This window comes from Drosophila pseudoobscura, chromosome 3, assembly GCF_009870125.1.
Source record: "Drosophila pseudoobscura strain MV-25-SWS-2005 chromosome 3, UCI_Dpse_MV25, whole genome shotgun sequence".
NCBI classification, from domain to species: Eukaryota; Metazoa; Arthropoda; class Insecta; order Diptera; family Drosophilidae; genus Drosophila; species Drosophila pseudoobscura.
In genome coordinates, this window is record NC_046680.1 from 23,215,923 (window position 1) to 23,234,131 (window position 18,209).

At 50.7% G+C, this 18,209-nt stretch overlaps 1 protein-coding gene across 17 annotated transcripts in view; it reads left to right on the forward strand.

Moving 5' to 3' along the window:
- Positions 1 to 18,209, forward strand: part of Zasp52 (Z band alternatively spliced PDZ-motif protein 52) — a 56,465-nt gene that overhangs the window by 36,622 nt on the left and 1,634 nt on the right. The window contains exons 7-14 of one of the 17 annotated variants that reach the window (XM_015185361.2): positions 381 to 475; positions 2,320 to 2,701; positions 3,368 to 3,562; positions 4,481 to 4,583; positions 7,205 to 7,486; positions 7,668 to 7,830; positions 8,504 to 8,713; positions 15,671 to 17,198. In XM_015185361.2, coding sequence (XP_015040847.1) covers positions 381 to 475; positions 2,320 to 2,701; positions 3,368 to 3,562; positions 4,481 to 4,583; positions 7,205 to 7,486; positions 7,668 to 7,830; positions 8,504 to 8,713; positions 15,671 to 17,198 — 2,958 coding nt within the window. Of the gene's footprint in view, positions 1 to 380; positions 476 to 751; positions 1,311 to 1,366; positions 1,638 to 2,319; positions 2,702 to 3,367; positions 3,563 to 4,480; positions 4,584 to 5,725; positions 5,942 to 7,204; positions 7,487 to 7,667; positions 7,831 to 8,503; positions 8,714 to 12,805; positions 17,199 to 18,209 lie in introns of those variants that run through there. The other 16 variants (XM_033377809.1, XM_004444530.3, XM_001362043.4 and 13 more) reach the window with 16 other exon arrangements.

The following is an 18,209-nucleotide window of genomic DNA, read 5'->3' on the forward strand; positions in this document are numbered from 1 at the left end:
AACTAACAACCGCAGGCTGGTCTAACGGTGAGTGGAATTTGGCAAATGATAGCAGGACGTAGACGGAGACGGAGCTGAAGCTGGAGCCAGGCCAAGTGCCTTTTTTCTTGTGGCAGTTACCGTGGAGGTTTGTGTGGGTTAGAGGGGAGGTGTGCCAAAACGCACGCGTGGGACTCGCACGCGTTTTGAGCTTAATTTCTTTGGGGGATTTCTCACACTGTCCTGGTTCTTTCGACTCGTTTCCACGGGCCAACGCGTCGGATGCGTAACGTAACGACTCACTCGCGCGGCATACTTTCGGGCTAAGCGCGAGTGCCGAAAAGTATGCACTCCTTAATGTCTAACACAACCTTTTCCATCTCTCTTTCTCGCCCCTGCAGCGTCAACTTCAAGAAGAACGAGAAGGAATACCAGGGCGATCGCTCAGAGGTGCTGAAGTTCCTGCGCGAGGAGGAAACCGGCCAGTCCACTCCAGGTAATTGCCCCAACTACGAGCTGGCCCGCCTGCTCCTCATCCTGAACGATGGCGCCAATCCGCTTGTAAGCGACACACTGGGCGACATACTCTAGCAAGAGAGGAGGGTGGTGGTGGCCATTGGCCGTGGGCCGAGTGCCAGCGATTTTCTAATCGGTTTTCTCTTTTTCCCTGAGTCTTTTTTTAAAACGACCAGCAGAGACCTTGAAACAGCTCTAATGCGTGTGCTTCTCAACGTAACTTAATTTTCTGTTCTTTTGTCGTTCAAACCCTCAGACCGGCACAAGGAAATGGACTTTCGTTTTCTCTATCTAAAGACACACTTCTAGTCCACTCCACACACAAATAAAAGTCCCCCCCCCAATCATTTTCTATAAATATATACATACATATGTACATATGTATGTATATTCTCCAACAATTTCAAAGTCATCCGATACAGACTCGCTAGTTTCAAAGTACAATAGTTTGGTCATTGAGGAACACACAATAAATTATTAATATGTCATCAATATTTTAGGAAAGTCCATTGGATGTGGGAAAAGGTCATTAGGATTAGATTTCAAATTTCCTGTTTGTTTGTGTATGTATTTCGATTTGCGTTGTAAATGGATTGGATCAGTATTTTGCCTTGAAAGGAACAGCTTTAATCGTAGTTCATTTTAGTGGAATTAAGCTACATACATAGATCATCTCTTCAATACATTGAATGAAATACACCGCAGATACCCTGAAACTTGTACAAACTCTTTCTGTGTATCTCTCTCTATCTTTCCGTCTAACTCATGTTTTATGTTTAAACTCTTTTTCATATGTTGTAATACACCAACAAAAACATGAACAATCAACAACAACTACACCAACATTTTGCGTATACAACACTTCTCACAGCTTTTGGCAATTACGAGCATGATGTTCACCAACAACAACAACAACACCATCAAGCACAACCCCAACAACAACAATTCAATCAACAACAGCAATACAACCAACAACAACACCAACAACAACAGCAATATCATCAACAACAACAACAAATTCAACAACAGCAATCGAATGCGACTCGCCATGTCAGTGCCCCCGTGAACACCCCAAAACCCCCAAGCACCGGCGGACTCCCAACGGGCCAGAACATTTGCACCGAATGCGAGCGCCTTATTACGTAAGTCGTTTTTGCTCCTGCTATCCTCTTTCCTTTCTCGTAATATCATCAGAGCTAGTAAATAACTCTCAACCGTCACTGTACCTAAATCGAATACATTTCTTCTTCGTTTCTGTTTTGCGCATTCGGTTGTGCACGTCTGAACAAGTCTGTCTCACAATAAGAACTTTCGTTGATGCGAGAGAGAGACGACGATCTCTTTGCAGAAGCTTATCTCTCGAGCGCAAGCTTACACGCATGCGCATGCCAAACACTTGCAGCCTATGATCGAGCGAAATGGAGCGCAGGAAAAGAAACAAAAACGGAGTGTGTCTCTTTTCGGTTACCTTATTTGTTGAGTGTTATTTTTAGGCTCTCTCTAACTATCTCTGACTCTCATTGATTTATATACCAACATTTGTGTATGTGAAAACATTGACTAACGGCAGTAGCACTGCCTCCTCCCTCTAGTATGGCGTTGTTAACCTCATTAGTAACTAATTTCATGCAATTATCTGACTAGCATAGGGAAGAGGTCAGCGGTTGGACTTCCTAGCAGTAAACTGTAAGGGGGGCGGGCGTGGCTCAGCGGATATATATTAACCAACAAACACAGCACACAACACACAAACCCCGAAAATTTTCTATATTACTGATTGAATTTTCAACGCCGATTCAAACGATGAACATGATGACGATGTAGAACCCCACAGTCCGGCAAACTTCTATTGGACACAGAGCCATGCCATCGGAGGCAATGAGAGACGCACACCGCTGCACCACCAGCATCAGGATGAGCGGATTGGCATCCCTATGCAGTCGAATTCTTTGGCGCCCGCTGCTCTACACAGGCCCAGTCTGCCGGTGGCCAAGCCACAGGCCCAGTCCCAGGAGGGGGCAGGTCAGGAGCAGGAGCAGACTGATCCGCGCATCATTGTGCTGCCGATTTGCCCGGCCCTGCAGGGGCCCGAGTACAAGGCCGACATGGAGGCGGCCGCCGCAGCGTTGGCCAGCGACGGGGGGCGTCCGCGGCCATTGTCCGCCAGCGGACATCCGGCGTGTCAGTTGTGCGGCGTGGGCATTGTGTAAGGATTTGTTCGATGTTCAATGATAATTCATGAGTCTGAATCCCGCCTCTGTGTCTGTGTGTCCGCGTCCGTGTGTGCCACCCCCATGTCCCGGTATCCCCGTATACGAGACTGTGCATTTTAATTTGCTTTTATTTCATGGGACGCCCAACGAAGTCAATTGTTTAAAATTGATGCAGTCCTCCGCATTACAAAAGCCCGACCGCACACCTGAGCCCACAGCCAGACCAGCCCCAGACACTTCCACCCCGCGCTCCACACAACGCATGGGAATCATCATTTGTATTAATTTGTATGCCAATTTAATTGGCTCCCCCATATATGTATAAGTACCCCCGAAACCCCGTCCCTTGCGCATCAGAGCTTAATTCGATAATTCATTATAGCTTTTTACACATTTCCCGCATTACCTCACGACAGATGCGCCCTGTCCGGCAATTCGGGTATCAGCGTAGAGGCTGTGTCTATCACATACACGAATGCAAAAAGAAGAACCATCCAGAAAGAGAGACAGAGTCATTCAGTCAATCATTGATTTGTAATCGATTGAAAGGCTTTTCAAAGAAGATTGCAATCCCTTGAAGGGCATCTCATCGCTCCCGCCCTCACAACCATATAATTTATTTAATAAAATCATTCTCTTTTTACCCCCTTCCCCTTTAGTGGCGTCTTTGTGCGCATCAAGGACAAGAATCTGCACGTGGAGTGCTTCAAGTGTGCCACCTGTGGCACCTCCCTGAAGAACCAGGGCTACTACAACTTCAACAATAAGCTCTACTGCGACATCCACGCCAGGCAGGCTGCCCAGAACAATCCACCCGCCGGCACTGAGGGCTACGTGCCCATCCCCATCAAGCCGTAAGTGATCAAAGGGTATTGCCTCTGTTCGGTTGCAGTTGCAGTCGGTTGTGTCCGATTGCACGGCCAATTGGGCAGTGAGGGTGAAACCCTGGTCTTTCAGGGGTAGAGGCAGCGTCGGGGGGGCACATATGAAAACGAAATATAAATAAATGCGAAAGCGAGTGCGAATCGGTGAATGCCAAAACACGTCTGACAGGCTGGTGACGAAATTCGACCATGCACATATTTACATACATATGGATGGTGGAGCGCCAATTGGGAATGCCCTGCCCATAGGGTATTTTAATTCTCCTGACTAATGCCAAGGGAGTGTACGAATATTCATGGAACCGAAGTGGAAGAACCATTCGTATCCCTACCCCTCCTTTCTCTGGTAGGATTCATCTCCTTGGGAATCTCATATAGAGCATATCCATTGTCGGCTTTCCTATGACTGGACTGGTCCTCCCGTTGGCCCTATGTTTTCGGGGAATGGAGGCGACACTGATTACTCTGCTGACGTGTCATCGGCTGGGCCACAAATTTTTTAATAAATGAATTGGCAACATGTGCCTGTCTGCCAGTGCCCCATACTCGGCACTTGGACCTCCATCAGTGGCGTATGGATAGTTGGGAGTGCATTCGATATGATCTTTCAAAGGGTGTGCGACATTTTCGGCCCCTCTGTCTCCTTGGCCATCAGGCGGGCGACAGATGCAATTTGCATTTGACATTTGGAATTTATTGTGGGGTTTTTCCGTGCTATTTGCTAAATTTCGAATTTCATTCAAAGTCAATTTAATTAAAAGGCTTGTACTACTATATGTCGTAGGGGCAGGGCTGCCATTGGGGCCAATTAACTGACGGGGCAATTAAGGCAGATTTATCGAGTGGAGCCACAATCAAACATTGAATATCTTTTCCATCTCGTTGCAGCAATACCAAGCTGTCGGCCAACACCATCTCGTCGGCCTTGAGCTCGCACGGCTACGGCAGCAACGGCTACTCCAATGGCAACTCGACCCCGGCCCCGTCACCGGTAAGTAACGTTAAAGGTCCCAGGAAGATCTGTTAGTTGTTAACTGTTGACTGTTGCCTGTTAACTGTTCCTTGCCATGGCTAAAACAATTATGTCAAAAACACACATGCACAGACACACACAGACACTCTCAGACACAGACACGTGTTCGGGGGGCCTCAGATAAGGCAAATGCTTTGGGCCAGGTGAAAACTGAAAGAAAAATGAAAGGAAAGACCCGACAGATGCTCCATCTGCCATCTGATTTTATATCAGTTTTCGAGAGGCTCCTTCTTGGGCACATGTGTACCTATCAGAAGCTCAGCTAACGGAAGCTCTGAAGGGTATCCAACGCTTCGACCCCTCCCTTGTTCTCTTCTTCTTTTGTTCTTCAATCAATTTTATCATATTGCCAAGGAGAAAAAAAAAACTAAGTTTGCCGGCAAAGAAGTTCAAATATTTCGTGCAATTTTATCAAAAAAAAAAACGCTTCTCGTTTACTATTTTCTTTGCTTTTCTTTGCGTTACGTTTTCCTCGGCTTTTCCTTCCGCACTTTTCTTTGGCCACAAAACGATCAAATGAAAATGCAACAAACGCTTGAATTCATTTGCCTTGTCTCTGCCTGTATCTGTGTCTTTATATGTGTTTGTGTGTATGTATTTTTGCATGGAATTATTGTTTCCGTTTCCGTTTGAATGCGAAAGGGATCGAGACCTACGGCTGATTATTGGACAACAGAAGATCAGAGGGGGACAGGACAGAGAGTCTCCAATCAATTGCGGACAGATCGCCAGAATCAGCATCAGATTGATTGCATTACTTTTAAATATCATTGGGGTCCACACTTAGCAAGTAGTCAGTGGGGTTTTATTTGTTTTTTTGATTTGATTTCATGTGAATTTCTTTCACTTACTGACTCTTCGCTCTGCCAGCGCATTTCGCGAATATGTGCAATGTGCAATGGCTGCGGAATCGAAAAGCTAAAAGCTGAATGCTAAATATATATGCCAGGCGGTATTATTTTTTATTTTCGGTTTTTTGGCAGAGCAGAGAGTTCTTCTGGCTATAAAAAAAACACCAACCCAGCTGTTACGTCGCCGTGACAAGAGGCACTGCCAGAGATACTGCCAGCTGCAGTTTCGGTTTTGGGCCCGATTTCGCAGTTTCTTTGCACCTTTGGCGCGAACAGTTCGTCGACAGTGCGCCTCTAGTCCTCGAACGGGTGTCCCCGCGAACGTCCGTGTCCATGCGTGTCCCCGCGGACACTCGGAAAGCGATAGCATATAGCGATATATCTCCAGCGACCATCGAATATTAAATATTGAATATTATCGAACCGAGAGGGAGTCGAAACTCCCAAGTGTGCAGTAAATTTCCTGTAAATTTACTCAGCAGTTGATGTTGCATAATCCCAGACCTATTGGAATACCACACGAATATGGGATATATAGGATAAAGAATACAGATATTTCTTTCAGGCTTCTTTTTCGGGTTTACTGCTGATTTCATGGGGTGGGGGGTTTGTTTTCTTTGCTTAGTTAATTGACCTTGACCTATTAGCTATTTTTAGAACACACACACATAGATACACAGAAAACACACGGCAAGTGTCGACTGTCAGCCGTAGTCCTCGTTGCCCTCCACTCTACTGGCATTCCGTATCCGCATTCCGCAACCACCTGCATTCTCATTAACTGCCTTTATTAACCCGAGTTCTGTTTCCGTGTATCCCGCCGAATCCTGAATCCATGCCTGCCTGCTGCCCATTAACATGCCTGTGCTCGCATTAACACATTAGCCCGAACCCGAGCCAGAGCCTGAGCCAGAGGTCGTAGAAGCCGGTGGCGAGCTGCCACTGCCGCCACCGCCGTCGCCCACCCAGCTGCTGCAGTACGAGGTAGAGACAGAGACAGAGGAGGAGCCGCAGGAGGCTCTGCCAGCGACAGCAGTCCAGGTCCAGATCCAGGTCCAGCCACAGCCAGAACAGCAACCGCCGCATCCGCAGAAGCAGCAGCAACAGCACACACGCACCCACAGCAGCCTCTCGTCCATCTCGAGTGGCTCCTCGTCCTCCGGCGTGGGCGGGAGCGGGAGCGCCAGTGGGGCGGGCCATAGCCAGCAAAGCTCCTCGACGCTCTCCCTGGACCTGGACCGGGACCGCTACGCCTACGGTTCGCCCATGCACTCGCGCCAGACCTCGGGCTCGTCCACGTCGCTGGACGTGAGTGCGGTGGGTGGCAGTGGTGGTGTTCAGGCCGATACTTACACAATGCCGCTCTCGCCGCCACCCCCACCCCCTCCACAGCCACAGACAGCCCAGACGCCCTTCCGTGTGGAGCGAACGGAGCGAGCAGAGGCGAACAGCAGGATTGGGGCGCAGAATGAGAACGACATGAAAACGCAGAACAAGGGCCATAATGCGTACAACCAATTGCTGAAAGAGTATTCCAATAAGCTGCAGCACCAGCATCACCACACCAACAACAACAGCAACACCACAGCACACGCCCCACCCAGACACAACAACACCGTAGCCAAGCCATTTGCAACGTCATCTGTGGCAGCCACAACGGAACAGCAGCCGCTAGTGGCAGCGCTGACGGCGACACTTGCTAATCAATTGAAATTTAATTCGCATCAGGTTGCAAGCCCCCAAGCAGCGCTCCCAACAGCCGCAGCAGCAGCAGCAACAGTAGTTGACAGCTCAAGCTCAAACCCCACTGTACAAGCATCAGAAGCAACAGCAGCAGGAATATCCTCCTTCACAGGCAATATGTCCGATGAGCCATCATCGATCTATGGCCAAATGAATGCTCAACCAACGGCCGTCCCCGGCGATCCGGCCTTCGAGTATGTTACCCTCACGGGAAACGTGATACGCAGTGTACAGGCACCCGGCAAGGGGCCGGGCATCAGCTACAAGGTAGGTGCTCAGCAATCCGCTCTTCTCGCGCCGCGCCGCGCTGCTGCTCAGCTCTAAACTCTACGATCCCCGCCAGAAACTAGACAATAACTAACCGAGCAAGTTCCGTCCAGTGTTGTTTGAAGTGTTGTAATGATTATGCCATGCTCTGTATATTAATCCACGCCCTCTCTTCTCGAAGGTAAACCAGGGCTATGCTCGTCCCTACGGAGCCGCCGCCGGGCCACCGAGTGCCGCACCCAAGTCGCCGGTCGCGTATTCGCCGCAGCAGCAGCAAACACCGCGCCCAGCGGCCGGTGGCAACCCCTATGCCACCCTGCCCCGCACCAATGTGGGCCATCAAGGTAAGGCTGATTCGCCCGATTCGGAGGGTGAATGGGTCTAGTCGATAAGCTTAGGTCCCTAAGTCGCTAAGCCACCACGAATACGATTACGATTACGAATACTATGTTTATATGAGCGTGATATATCCTCCAGTTGCAGTTCCTTTTTTGTTTGTTTGTTAGCTAGTTAGTTAGTCAGAGACACGGACTCTCAAACGGACTCCAGGACAGAGAGACAGACGGACAAACATACAGATCGAGTCGATCCATTGATTGTTGTTTAGTATTAACCGGATTTCTGTTTATAATGATGATGGAGTTTTTTTATTCGAAATAAATTGCACATGACTTAACCAACTTAACAACAGAATTGAGCGCAAAACAAACAATCAAAACCACCCAGAACCCAGAACTAAAACAACAACAACAGTCCTTCCTCATTATCGAAATGCTTTTTGGCAAAATTTACTGAGAGCTAAAACAATTCTATGGTTATATTCCTCGACGGAACGCCTGAACCCCTAAACAACTGCATACTGTGCACGTAAATGAGAAACTATTTGGCAAATGTGGCTGCAGCAAAGAATTTTGGCATAGTTTAAGTTACACACTCTATCCTGCATATATACATATATAACTATATATATATATCTATCTATATCTATGCTGTATATATATATATATACACATGTAGGTCGTAATGTAAGATACCAACAACAACAGCAACACTATCAGCAACAACAATACCAACAACAACAACAGCAGCTGCAGCAGCAAAAACAGCAGTATAGAAACTCTTACCCAATGGGATCTAATTATAATACTCAGAGTCAGTCCCTGTCTCAGACATCATTCACCAACAACAACAACTATAGCACTTTTAACAAAAACAACATCAATAGAGGTAAAAGTGTTGCTGCCTGTTGTTGAATTTTTTAGCAAAAAATTTCACTCATAGCCTCGCAGCCGAATCAATAGATGCACTTTTATGCACTTTATTCAGTTGCTCTTGAGTTGCTTTAAAGCGCCAACACACACAAACACACATACACACACACACACACACAAATAAACTCACAAATACACATTCGAACATTCATTCACTCATTTAGACAACAACAACAGCAAATGAATTGCATTAGCAGGACTCAGGACTCAGCAGTCGAAATCTGCAGCGCTTATTAATGGAAACATTCTGTTGACAAACTCAATCAATAGGTGGAAACATTTTAAAATGTGTTTATCATTATTATGAGGCCCAGACGGGAAATTAAAACCAACACAATGGATGGCACATGAAGAGCAGGGGGTGTGGGGACAGTATCGGCACATTCAATGTCAGTGCGATTGCAGCAGCCTTCTTCCGATTCCACTTCCGGTGTGGCCCGACAAGAGTGCTGAAAGAGAAATGCAATTGTGAATGCAAAAGCGAATCAGAACAGAGAAAGGGGATAGGGGCGGGAAAAGCGTAGAGAGAGGAGAAGAAGAGGGGAAAAACCAAAACGACAACCAATGATACGTGGCGTATACGTAAAGTGAAATGAAACCCGGGACGGCAAGACCCATTCATGTATACAGAAATAAATTATATAAAATGTATTCGCTTGTTGCCATTCGGTTTTTCCACCGCCGACGCCACGTTCCGGGATTGCCACGTTGCATCTGCGGCTGTCGGTTCTTGGGTTCTTTGGTTTTTCCCCCGAAACCGAAAATAACCAATTCGAACAGTACTTTAAATGCATCGCAAATACTCAAAGGCCAGCCAGCCATCCATCCAGCGCGACAGTCAACGGCAGAAGAATCTGCACTAGCACAAGTAAAATATGTTTTACTCAGAAATCCATGGATATGGGAACCATTCTCAGGGTGAATACTTGCACGCCACACTGTGCCTGTGTGGTTTCGACGCGGAACAATTTCTGGAATTTTTTGTTTATGTACATATCTCTGTTCCCGCTCTTTGGTTGTTTGTTGATTTATCAATTACGGCGCTACGATGTTGGCTGTCATAACGGAAATGAATTAACAACAAATATGGCTGCCGGGCTTACGGAGGAGGAGCAGGAGCAGGAGCGACAATACTCTCCTCTTCTCTCCAGGCACTCGCAATTTATTGAGCCAATTTTTCGAGTGCCATTTTCGTTAAGCAATTAAAAATACAATTATCGCTGGACAAAAAAAGTGCTATGCTGCTCCCTTCGGGGCTTTGATTCTTTGGCCCCATAAATCTTCATTCGGCTGCGGAATCAATCTCCTAATCAAAGCGAAAATCACGCACAACCGCAACAATCATTTGAGGTTTGGTCGGGGTTGTGGCCTTCGTTATTCCATCTGCCAAGAAACTGGCAAAAGCCGGCAGCTAAAAGCAAATCCACTTCCAATTTGCTGCCTCATGCCACACCAGAGTGTGGCATCCGCCCGGTGATGCCACAGGGATGGTTGGTTGGATGGCAGGGGGAAAAAATGTGCGCTGGCAAACAAATGTTTGCGTTACACAAATGCCGACACGCACAGGCAAGCAGGCCCCACAGCCCCACACACACACACATGCTTTCCATGCTCCACACACACTATCTCTTTCTCTCTCTCTCTGTTCTGGCGGGAAATGTAAACGAAAGCAGATAAATTACCAGCCATTATTATCCAAACAAGCACCCGCTTCCACCTACGGTGGGGCCGCATGCTGGAGCGTGCCAGGAGGCCATACATCACATGCCTGGCATTCGTCAAAGTTTGAGGCAGCCGTGAGATTTATCGGTTGCATTTGGCTGGCCCGCGTAGCTCCACGCCCGGTTCGATGTTGGTGTTTGGGGGAAACTATTGTGCTACGGCCTAAGCTCTGCCCTGCGAGGGCGGGTTTCGCTTACCGCTCTGCGAATCATTAACCATAATACCCGGACTAACTTTTGGTTTCTGCTTCTTTTAGGTTACGGTTACCAATACCAATCGTATTAGGCCAGGTTTACACCTGCTGCCAAGTCCAAGGTCCGATCCGATATCCTTCCCCCCCCACGAGCCACCAGCAAAGGGCATGCAAAGGGGAGGAAAGGGAAAGTAATCTTCAAATGGACACACTTTGAGCGGTTTCTAACTAAAAAAAATTTTTTAATTTAATTGGAAAATTGATGAATTTTACTCAAAATAAATTTGCGACAGTTTAAAAATATCTGTATTATCCCGTACTTCCACAGAAATCGCATTTTCTATAAGAAATCTCTCTATACTTTAAACGCTTCAAGCCTTAACCTTCAAGCAAACTGCCTAGCGTCTGTTTCTGGCTATATCTTTCTATATAGTACATACATATAAACCTAATCGAATGGTGCCCTGGGTTATGCTACTCGTAAGAATGTTCCATCTTTGCACAACTTTGCATGCCTTTGGTCTCGGGGAAAGCACGAAAAAAGAAGACTAAGAAAGAAAGTCCTAGTAATAATGCAAATAATAGCAGAATAATAAATATAAAGAACAGATGAGAGGAGAAAAGTTTCGCGAATGAATGCCCTGGCGGCCTCTTATTATGGCCAAAACTTTCTGTTTCTGTTGCCAACATTTTTCATATGACAAAATATTTGCGGCAATAATTTTATTTTATTTCATTTCGTTTCGTTTCATTCGTTTCTTTATTTATTTGTGTGGTGGCGGTGCTCTCTGCCATGCTACCATTTCTTTGTCCTGAGTCCCACAGTCTGGGGTCCCCGTCGTGGATTCTGCTCCACGTGCTGCTCCACGTCCTGGGCCTGGTTGTGTGTTTCTGCCATTTTCAATTTCTGCAAAATTACAGCCAATACCAAATTATGCATAATAAAATCCAATGACTACCTGTCGACGCCATTTTTCCGTGCAGGGGGAAACGATACGAAGAGAGTTGCAGGCAGACGTGGGCCCATAAAAAATGGAAGTAAATATGCGTGCCTAGCACATACCCCCCCACCATATATTGTGTGTATATGAACAAGTACAGAGGGTAGGGTATAGACAGCGTTTCGACTAGAAGATACCCTGGGTACTCGTGGAAATATACTTTATTCTGAAGCTCCCTGGAATCGATCCTTCTTACTGCTTCCTCCACTTTCACGTATTCGTGAACACCCATCCTTTTTTTGCCAATGAAAGGGTACAGGTACAGGACTTCGGCCTCCTCCTTCTGCATGCGTGTGTGTTTATTGTTGCGCCACATGAAAATGGCTCCGAAAAGAAGAAATAAAAAAAATGTACGAGTATTTGCCTCGGCAAGGGGCATAAAATGCTCTTCTTCCACTCAGTCTCGACTATTGTTTTATGGCATTTAATATTTCCCTCCTTTTTTTACGGCATTCGAGTGATACGGGGGGAGTGATACCCGGGCTCCCCCCGCCGTTATTTGTCTGTCAACAAAATGCACAGAGAGAAGGGACTTGTGGGTGAGGGAGGATGGTCTCGCTGATGGTCAACTGCAGACAAGGGTAAAAGTTTCCGCTTCGCTTGGACTGTTCCGATTTCTTCGAACTCAAAAGGGGAAAAGTTTCCGATGAAGTCCTTCGATTGAGTTAACGCTACTACATAGCCTTAGAACAGGACAAATAGACCACACAATACCATATCACACACCACACCACAGCACACCACTCGGCGCGATTGTTGAACCACAAACTAATTCCATTTGAATCTCTGTAGAAAAACCGGGATTACATTGTTGCCAATACCTTTACCGCTGTTTACTGCTGTTTTTTGCTGCCGCTTGCCTCATGGTTTAGCTGTAGTTGTAGCTTTAGTCTTTTCTCTTGGCACCCTACCCTACCCGCCGCTGCATTTCGCTGCCACCGCACAGCTGCTGCGGGACCGCCGCCGTCGCCGCTTTCACAACGTCTAACAAGCGAATGTCTTTTATTTCTTTCTGCTCTTATATTTGCCCAAACCGTACAAAACTAACCAAAATCCCCCCAACACACTTTGCAATACACGAAACACGGAACACTCTCTGCTGTCTGCTTCTGTGTCCGCGTCCGCACTGAAGGAGCAAGCGTGGAGGAGCCGCAAGGCCTGCAGCCGGAGTACGAGGAGGAAGACTGCTTCGAGATGGACATCGAGGTAGCACTGGCCGCAAGCAGGCAATCGCAGCGCGGCTCCAGCTTCACCTGGCCCCCGCCTCAGGACGATAGTCATGCAGCGCCCACAGCGGCACCCCTCTACATACCCCCCCCTGAGACGCAGCACGTGGTGGTGGCCAATCCCGTGCAGCAGGTGCCGCCGCTGCCACCCGGAAGTGTTACGGCGCGCCTCGATCCGCAGCCAGAGCAAGTGCCACAAGCGGCATCAGTGCCACAGGCCGCTCCCCAGTGGCAGAGCTACTCGGCGCCTCAGCTGACGAATCAGCGGCTAATGGAGCAGGAGTCAAGTTCGGATAGCTACACCTCCACTTCGACGACTACGACGACCACTTCGGAGGAGTACCAGCGCATGTACGCGGCCCAAGCGGCGGCCTACCAGATGCAGGAGCAGTCCGGCTCCGAAATGGACGACTACCAGGTGGAGTACGGCAGTGCGCAGGACGTGCAGGAGTACGCCTCAGGCAGGCGCAGTGCCCAGGAGTGCGTCGACTCGCTGTCCGTGCCCCTGAGTACCTACAAGCTGATCGACATGGTAAGGGAGGTGACACCCAGTCCCGTGTCCACACCCGCCCCGGCCCCGGCCCCATCCGCGCCACAAGCAACGCGACACGTCGTCTTCAACGACGAGCCCGAGTACAAAGAGCTGCCGATGGTGCTGCCCACGGAGCTGGAGACCATACCGGAGGCAGGCGAGGATCGCGAGGGTCTGGTCATCGAGCATCGCTCTCAGATCCTCGAGAGCGAGCGGCTCTTCCAGCCCACGCCCGAGATTAAGTTCGAGATAGCGCCTGTTCGCCAGATACCACCCTCCAAGATACCCAATCCCATGCCCAAGGAGTGGATCAACCCCATGATCCGGGTCCTGACCACGGCTCCCGAGGTGCCCTTCCACCTGGTCGAGTGCCCCTTCCCGCGGCCCTGCGGCGACGATTTCGAAGCGGAGGCAGCTGCCGCAGAAGAAGCCGCAGCTGCAGCCGCTCCGCCAGCGCCTCCACCACCGCCTCCTCCTCCCGCTCCTGTTTGCGCTCCTGTGGCGGATCCACCTGCACTCCTGCGCGAATCCCCGCCCCGTGGATCCCGCCTCACCCAGGCCATGGTCACTGCACCAGAGTTCGAGCTGCGGTTCGCCCCGCCTGCCGACCAGGGCATCCCCCTGCCCGAGGAGACCGAGCCGTACATGCCGCCGCCCATGGACATGAAGCCGTACATGCGCGACGACTACCGTCCCAAGTCCCCGTTCGTCAGCGCCCTCACCACCGCCCCCGATCGCCCCTTCGAGGGCCACTTTGATCGCGACGTGCCCATCCACCTGATTGACCTGCCCACCCCTAAAGAACACCTGAGCATGTGCGACGCTCTGTGCACGGCCCCGGACCGTGGCTACACCCCCCTGAATCCCGAGAATGCCACCCACCGAGTGGACGAGGACCAGAAGCAGCAGGAGCTGAAGAAGCATGAATTTCAGGTGCTCGACCACGAGGAGGAGCTCGGCATCCGGCCGGAACCGCCGCACTCTGTGGAATACTTCACCACGGAGTCCGAGAAGCGACGCAAGTCGTCGGCATTCGCGGCCATGCAAGCATTCCAGCCGTCCCGCGAACCGTTATCCTCTACCAATGCCACAGCCACCAACACGCCGCGTGCCTCCATATGCTCCGGCTCCCGGGAGACGGAGACGGATCTGGAGTACCAGAAGTACTGCAAAGCGCAGCAGCGCAACCAGAAGCGCCTCGACTTCTACCACAAGAAGGAAGAGGAGCTGCAAAGTCAACAAACTGAGCAGCAGCTCCAACAGATCCAGCAGAATCAACGGGAACTCCAGCAGAATCAAATAAATCAGCTGCAGCAACAGCAACGAGAATCTCAACAACAATCCCAACAGGAGCTCCAGCAGAGTCAGATGTCGCAACAGCAGATGCAAAAAACTCAACAATCTAAACAGCAACTCTATCAAACTCAACAACAACAACAGATTAGCCAACAGAAGATTCAACAGAGCCAGAGAACTCAACAACAGGCTCAACAACAGACACTAAGAACTCAACAACAACACCAACAGGCAATGTCCCAGCTCTCCCATCAGCAGGAGCAGCAGCAGCAGACCTCCGCGCAACAGACACGCACAGAGAACCAGACACGCCAGGGGTACTCCGATTCTCACACGACCTCGCTTTGTTCCGCTTCCGCTTCCTATAGCAACTCCTCTTCCACAGTCCAACAGTCCACAACCAACAACAACAACAACTCCTACAACGGCAAATCCTCCCTCGCTGCACCAACGTCCACCGCTTCCTCCTATGCACATACATCCGCCCTAAGCAAGTACGAGACCCAAGAGCTGATTGAGGAGACGGCCGAGGAGCTGGAGCACTCGGAGATCCTCTTCCCGCCACCATCCCCGCTTAGCCACCTGAAGGGCAAAGCCGTGCAATCCGGCCTCCACAAGGCGGACACCATACCCAAGTACCAGCGCAACTGGACATCGCTGCCCACCCAGAGCCCCATCCGTACACCGGAGCCACAGGAGCTGCGCGAGAATGTGCCGCTGGCCTTTGTAGATGCCCCTAAGGCGATCCCCAGTGCCCAGTGCCCGATCGATTCCACTGTACATTATCCCATAGCCCAGGTCTCGGGATCCGGACCGGGAACAAGATCAGCGCCAACGGCTGTGGCTCAGACCGCTCCCAGGGGACAGACAATGCCGCAGCCGTCGGTGCCCATCATAATCGAGGATCGCTCGGGTCCAGTAACGATGGCTTTCCAATCGCTAGATGAGTTCGACCGTCCCGACCAGGCGCAGACGCCCACGCGGCCCTTCACGCCGTCGATGATCAACAAGCCGGCGCCCATAATACCCTTCTACCAGACGCCTGAGAAGCTATGCTTCGAAGAGTGCTCGGCTACCCACGCTCGGGCCTACGACCAGAGGGCCCTCTCCCCCTGCTTCGACCGCTCACGCTCGCCAGCTCCAGGACCGCCGCCAAATCCGCTCTCCGCCATTAGAGCGCCACGTATGAAGGAGCCGGACTCGAATCTACTCTCCGTCGGGGCCACTCCGCCGCGCCTCCAGGCCGGCTCCATTACAACGGGCCAGAGCTACCAGGGCCAGCTGCTGGCCCACTCCGAGCAGAGCACCCAGTCCGGCAGCCAAAGCTTCTCGCAGCAGCCGGACACGCTCACAGAACGCCAAATCGGAAATCTGACGGTACAGCAGCGGGAGCAGTCCTCGCAGTTGCAACAGCAGCACCAAGCACAGAGCCAAAGCCAGACAAGGACCCAGGTGGGCAACACCCAGATCGAGCGCCGTCGCAAGGTCACGGAAGAGTTTGAGCGCACCCAGAGTGCCAAGACAATCGAAATCCGCACCGGATCGCAGTCCCAATCGGTGTCCCAGGCCCAGTCTCAGTCCCAGTCTGAGTCCACGGACCGTCGCTCCTCCTATGGAAAGACTGGATTTGTGGCCAATCAGGCGCGACGCCTGTCAGGCCTGGAGCAGGAGATCACAAGCCTGACCAGCCAGTCGCAGGCCATCAGTGCCCGAGCCTCCGCCATGGGAGAGAGCAACTTTCCGCAGCTGCGATCGCCCACCTTCGACTCGAAGTTCCCGCTGAAGCCGGCATCGGTGGAGTCCATTGTGCCCGGTTATGGAGCCAATGCGTCATTGGCCAACAAGTTGGCTCCCCCGCCGGGGTTCCTAACGCAGCAGCAAATGCAGCAGGAGCAGTCGCAACAGCAGAGGTCCGCATACTCTTCGTCTTCGGTGCTACAGCAGCAGCAGCAGCGCACTCAGAGCGCCTTCTCGAGCAGCACGAAAGCCACCTCCTCATCGCTATCATCAGCATCCGCAATAGCATCATCATCTGTATCAGCATCCGCCTCCAGATCAGCGCAATCCGCCAGTCTAACCAAAGCTTCTGCTATTACTACCACGACTAATAACCAGGCCTGCTCGGCCTTCAGGAGCAACGTCCCTGGAAACGGCAATAACAGCAAACCTAATCTGGCCTCTCGGCTATCCATCGCTTCCATCACAGCTCAAGCGCCAGCTCCAGCTCAAGCTCCAGCAGCACCCAAGTCAATTATCACCGCCGCTGCATCGGCGCCAGATTCCTTTCCGCCAAACTTGAGCGACTTGAACTTGAACTCTAATGTCGATGGTTCCGCAGGTGGTGGCATCAAGAACGGCAAAGGCGGCTTCGGGGCCACATCGGCACCCAAGCGCGGACGCGGAATCCTCAACCAGGCCGCCGCACCGGGAGTGCGCATCCCTCTGTGCAATAGCTGCAACGTGCAGATCAGGTGAAGAGCGGCATCCCCACCTCGTTGTGTTCTCTGTTCTGTTGATGTTCTCCATGTTCTTTAAGAGTGATTCTAACCCGCTGTTATATCTAAGTATCAGATAGAGCCCTCCGAGGATCAGCTTCCTAGTGATCAGCTGATGTCAGGCGGGTTCTCTGATGCCCTTTGTTTTTGTTTTTATTAACTAAGTTTTAAGTGTTTCGCCAACTAATTTGCATGCCTGTGACCTAACGCGCTCGCCCTGTGTTCTGTCTCCGTTCGTTGCAGCCGCCGTCAAGCAAACTAATTCGCATGCAAACCCCCACCATGCCACACTGCCCCGACCCATCCAGCAGGCAACTGACTTACCGGCCAGCCAAGGCGAGCAGCCGATGGATGTCGATGCGGATGCCACTGCCATGCTGGCCGAGTCCATTGGCAAGATCGACATGAGCGACAAGACCAATGCCTTCATACAGGAGGCGGGCAAGATCATCTCCAGCATGCTGGAGGCGCGTCTGGCCGGCAGTGGATCCAACGGATCGAGTGCTCCCCTCTCGCACGCCGGTAGCAGCCTGAGCCTGCGCAGCAATAGCAACACAAACCTGTCTAAGAGTCCGATGATTGTGCGCAAGCGCCTCGATCTCGACGACTTCAAGAACATCGATCCCACTCAGCCGGTGGCGCTGCAGTCCGTGGTGGCTCTGCATTCGCAGAAGGAGCCGATCGCAGAAATGGGCACACAGAAGGCCCAGCCACAGGTGCCGCGTATCGAGCAGCAGCTGCAGATGGAGCTGCCTGCGCAGCATCCCATGAGCCGGATCCTCGATATTTGTGATGATGGCAAGGTGACGCCACAACAGACGCCCGAGCCAGTGGCATTCAGAAACAATTTAAGGCGCACTGGTGCCACCCATGCAGCCGATCGTAGATCATACATCGAGCCAAAGCAGGGCTCCAATACAGTGAATGCCGTCAGTTCAGTCACCATACCCACTGCCACTGCCACTGTCAATGTCACTCCGACTGCCA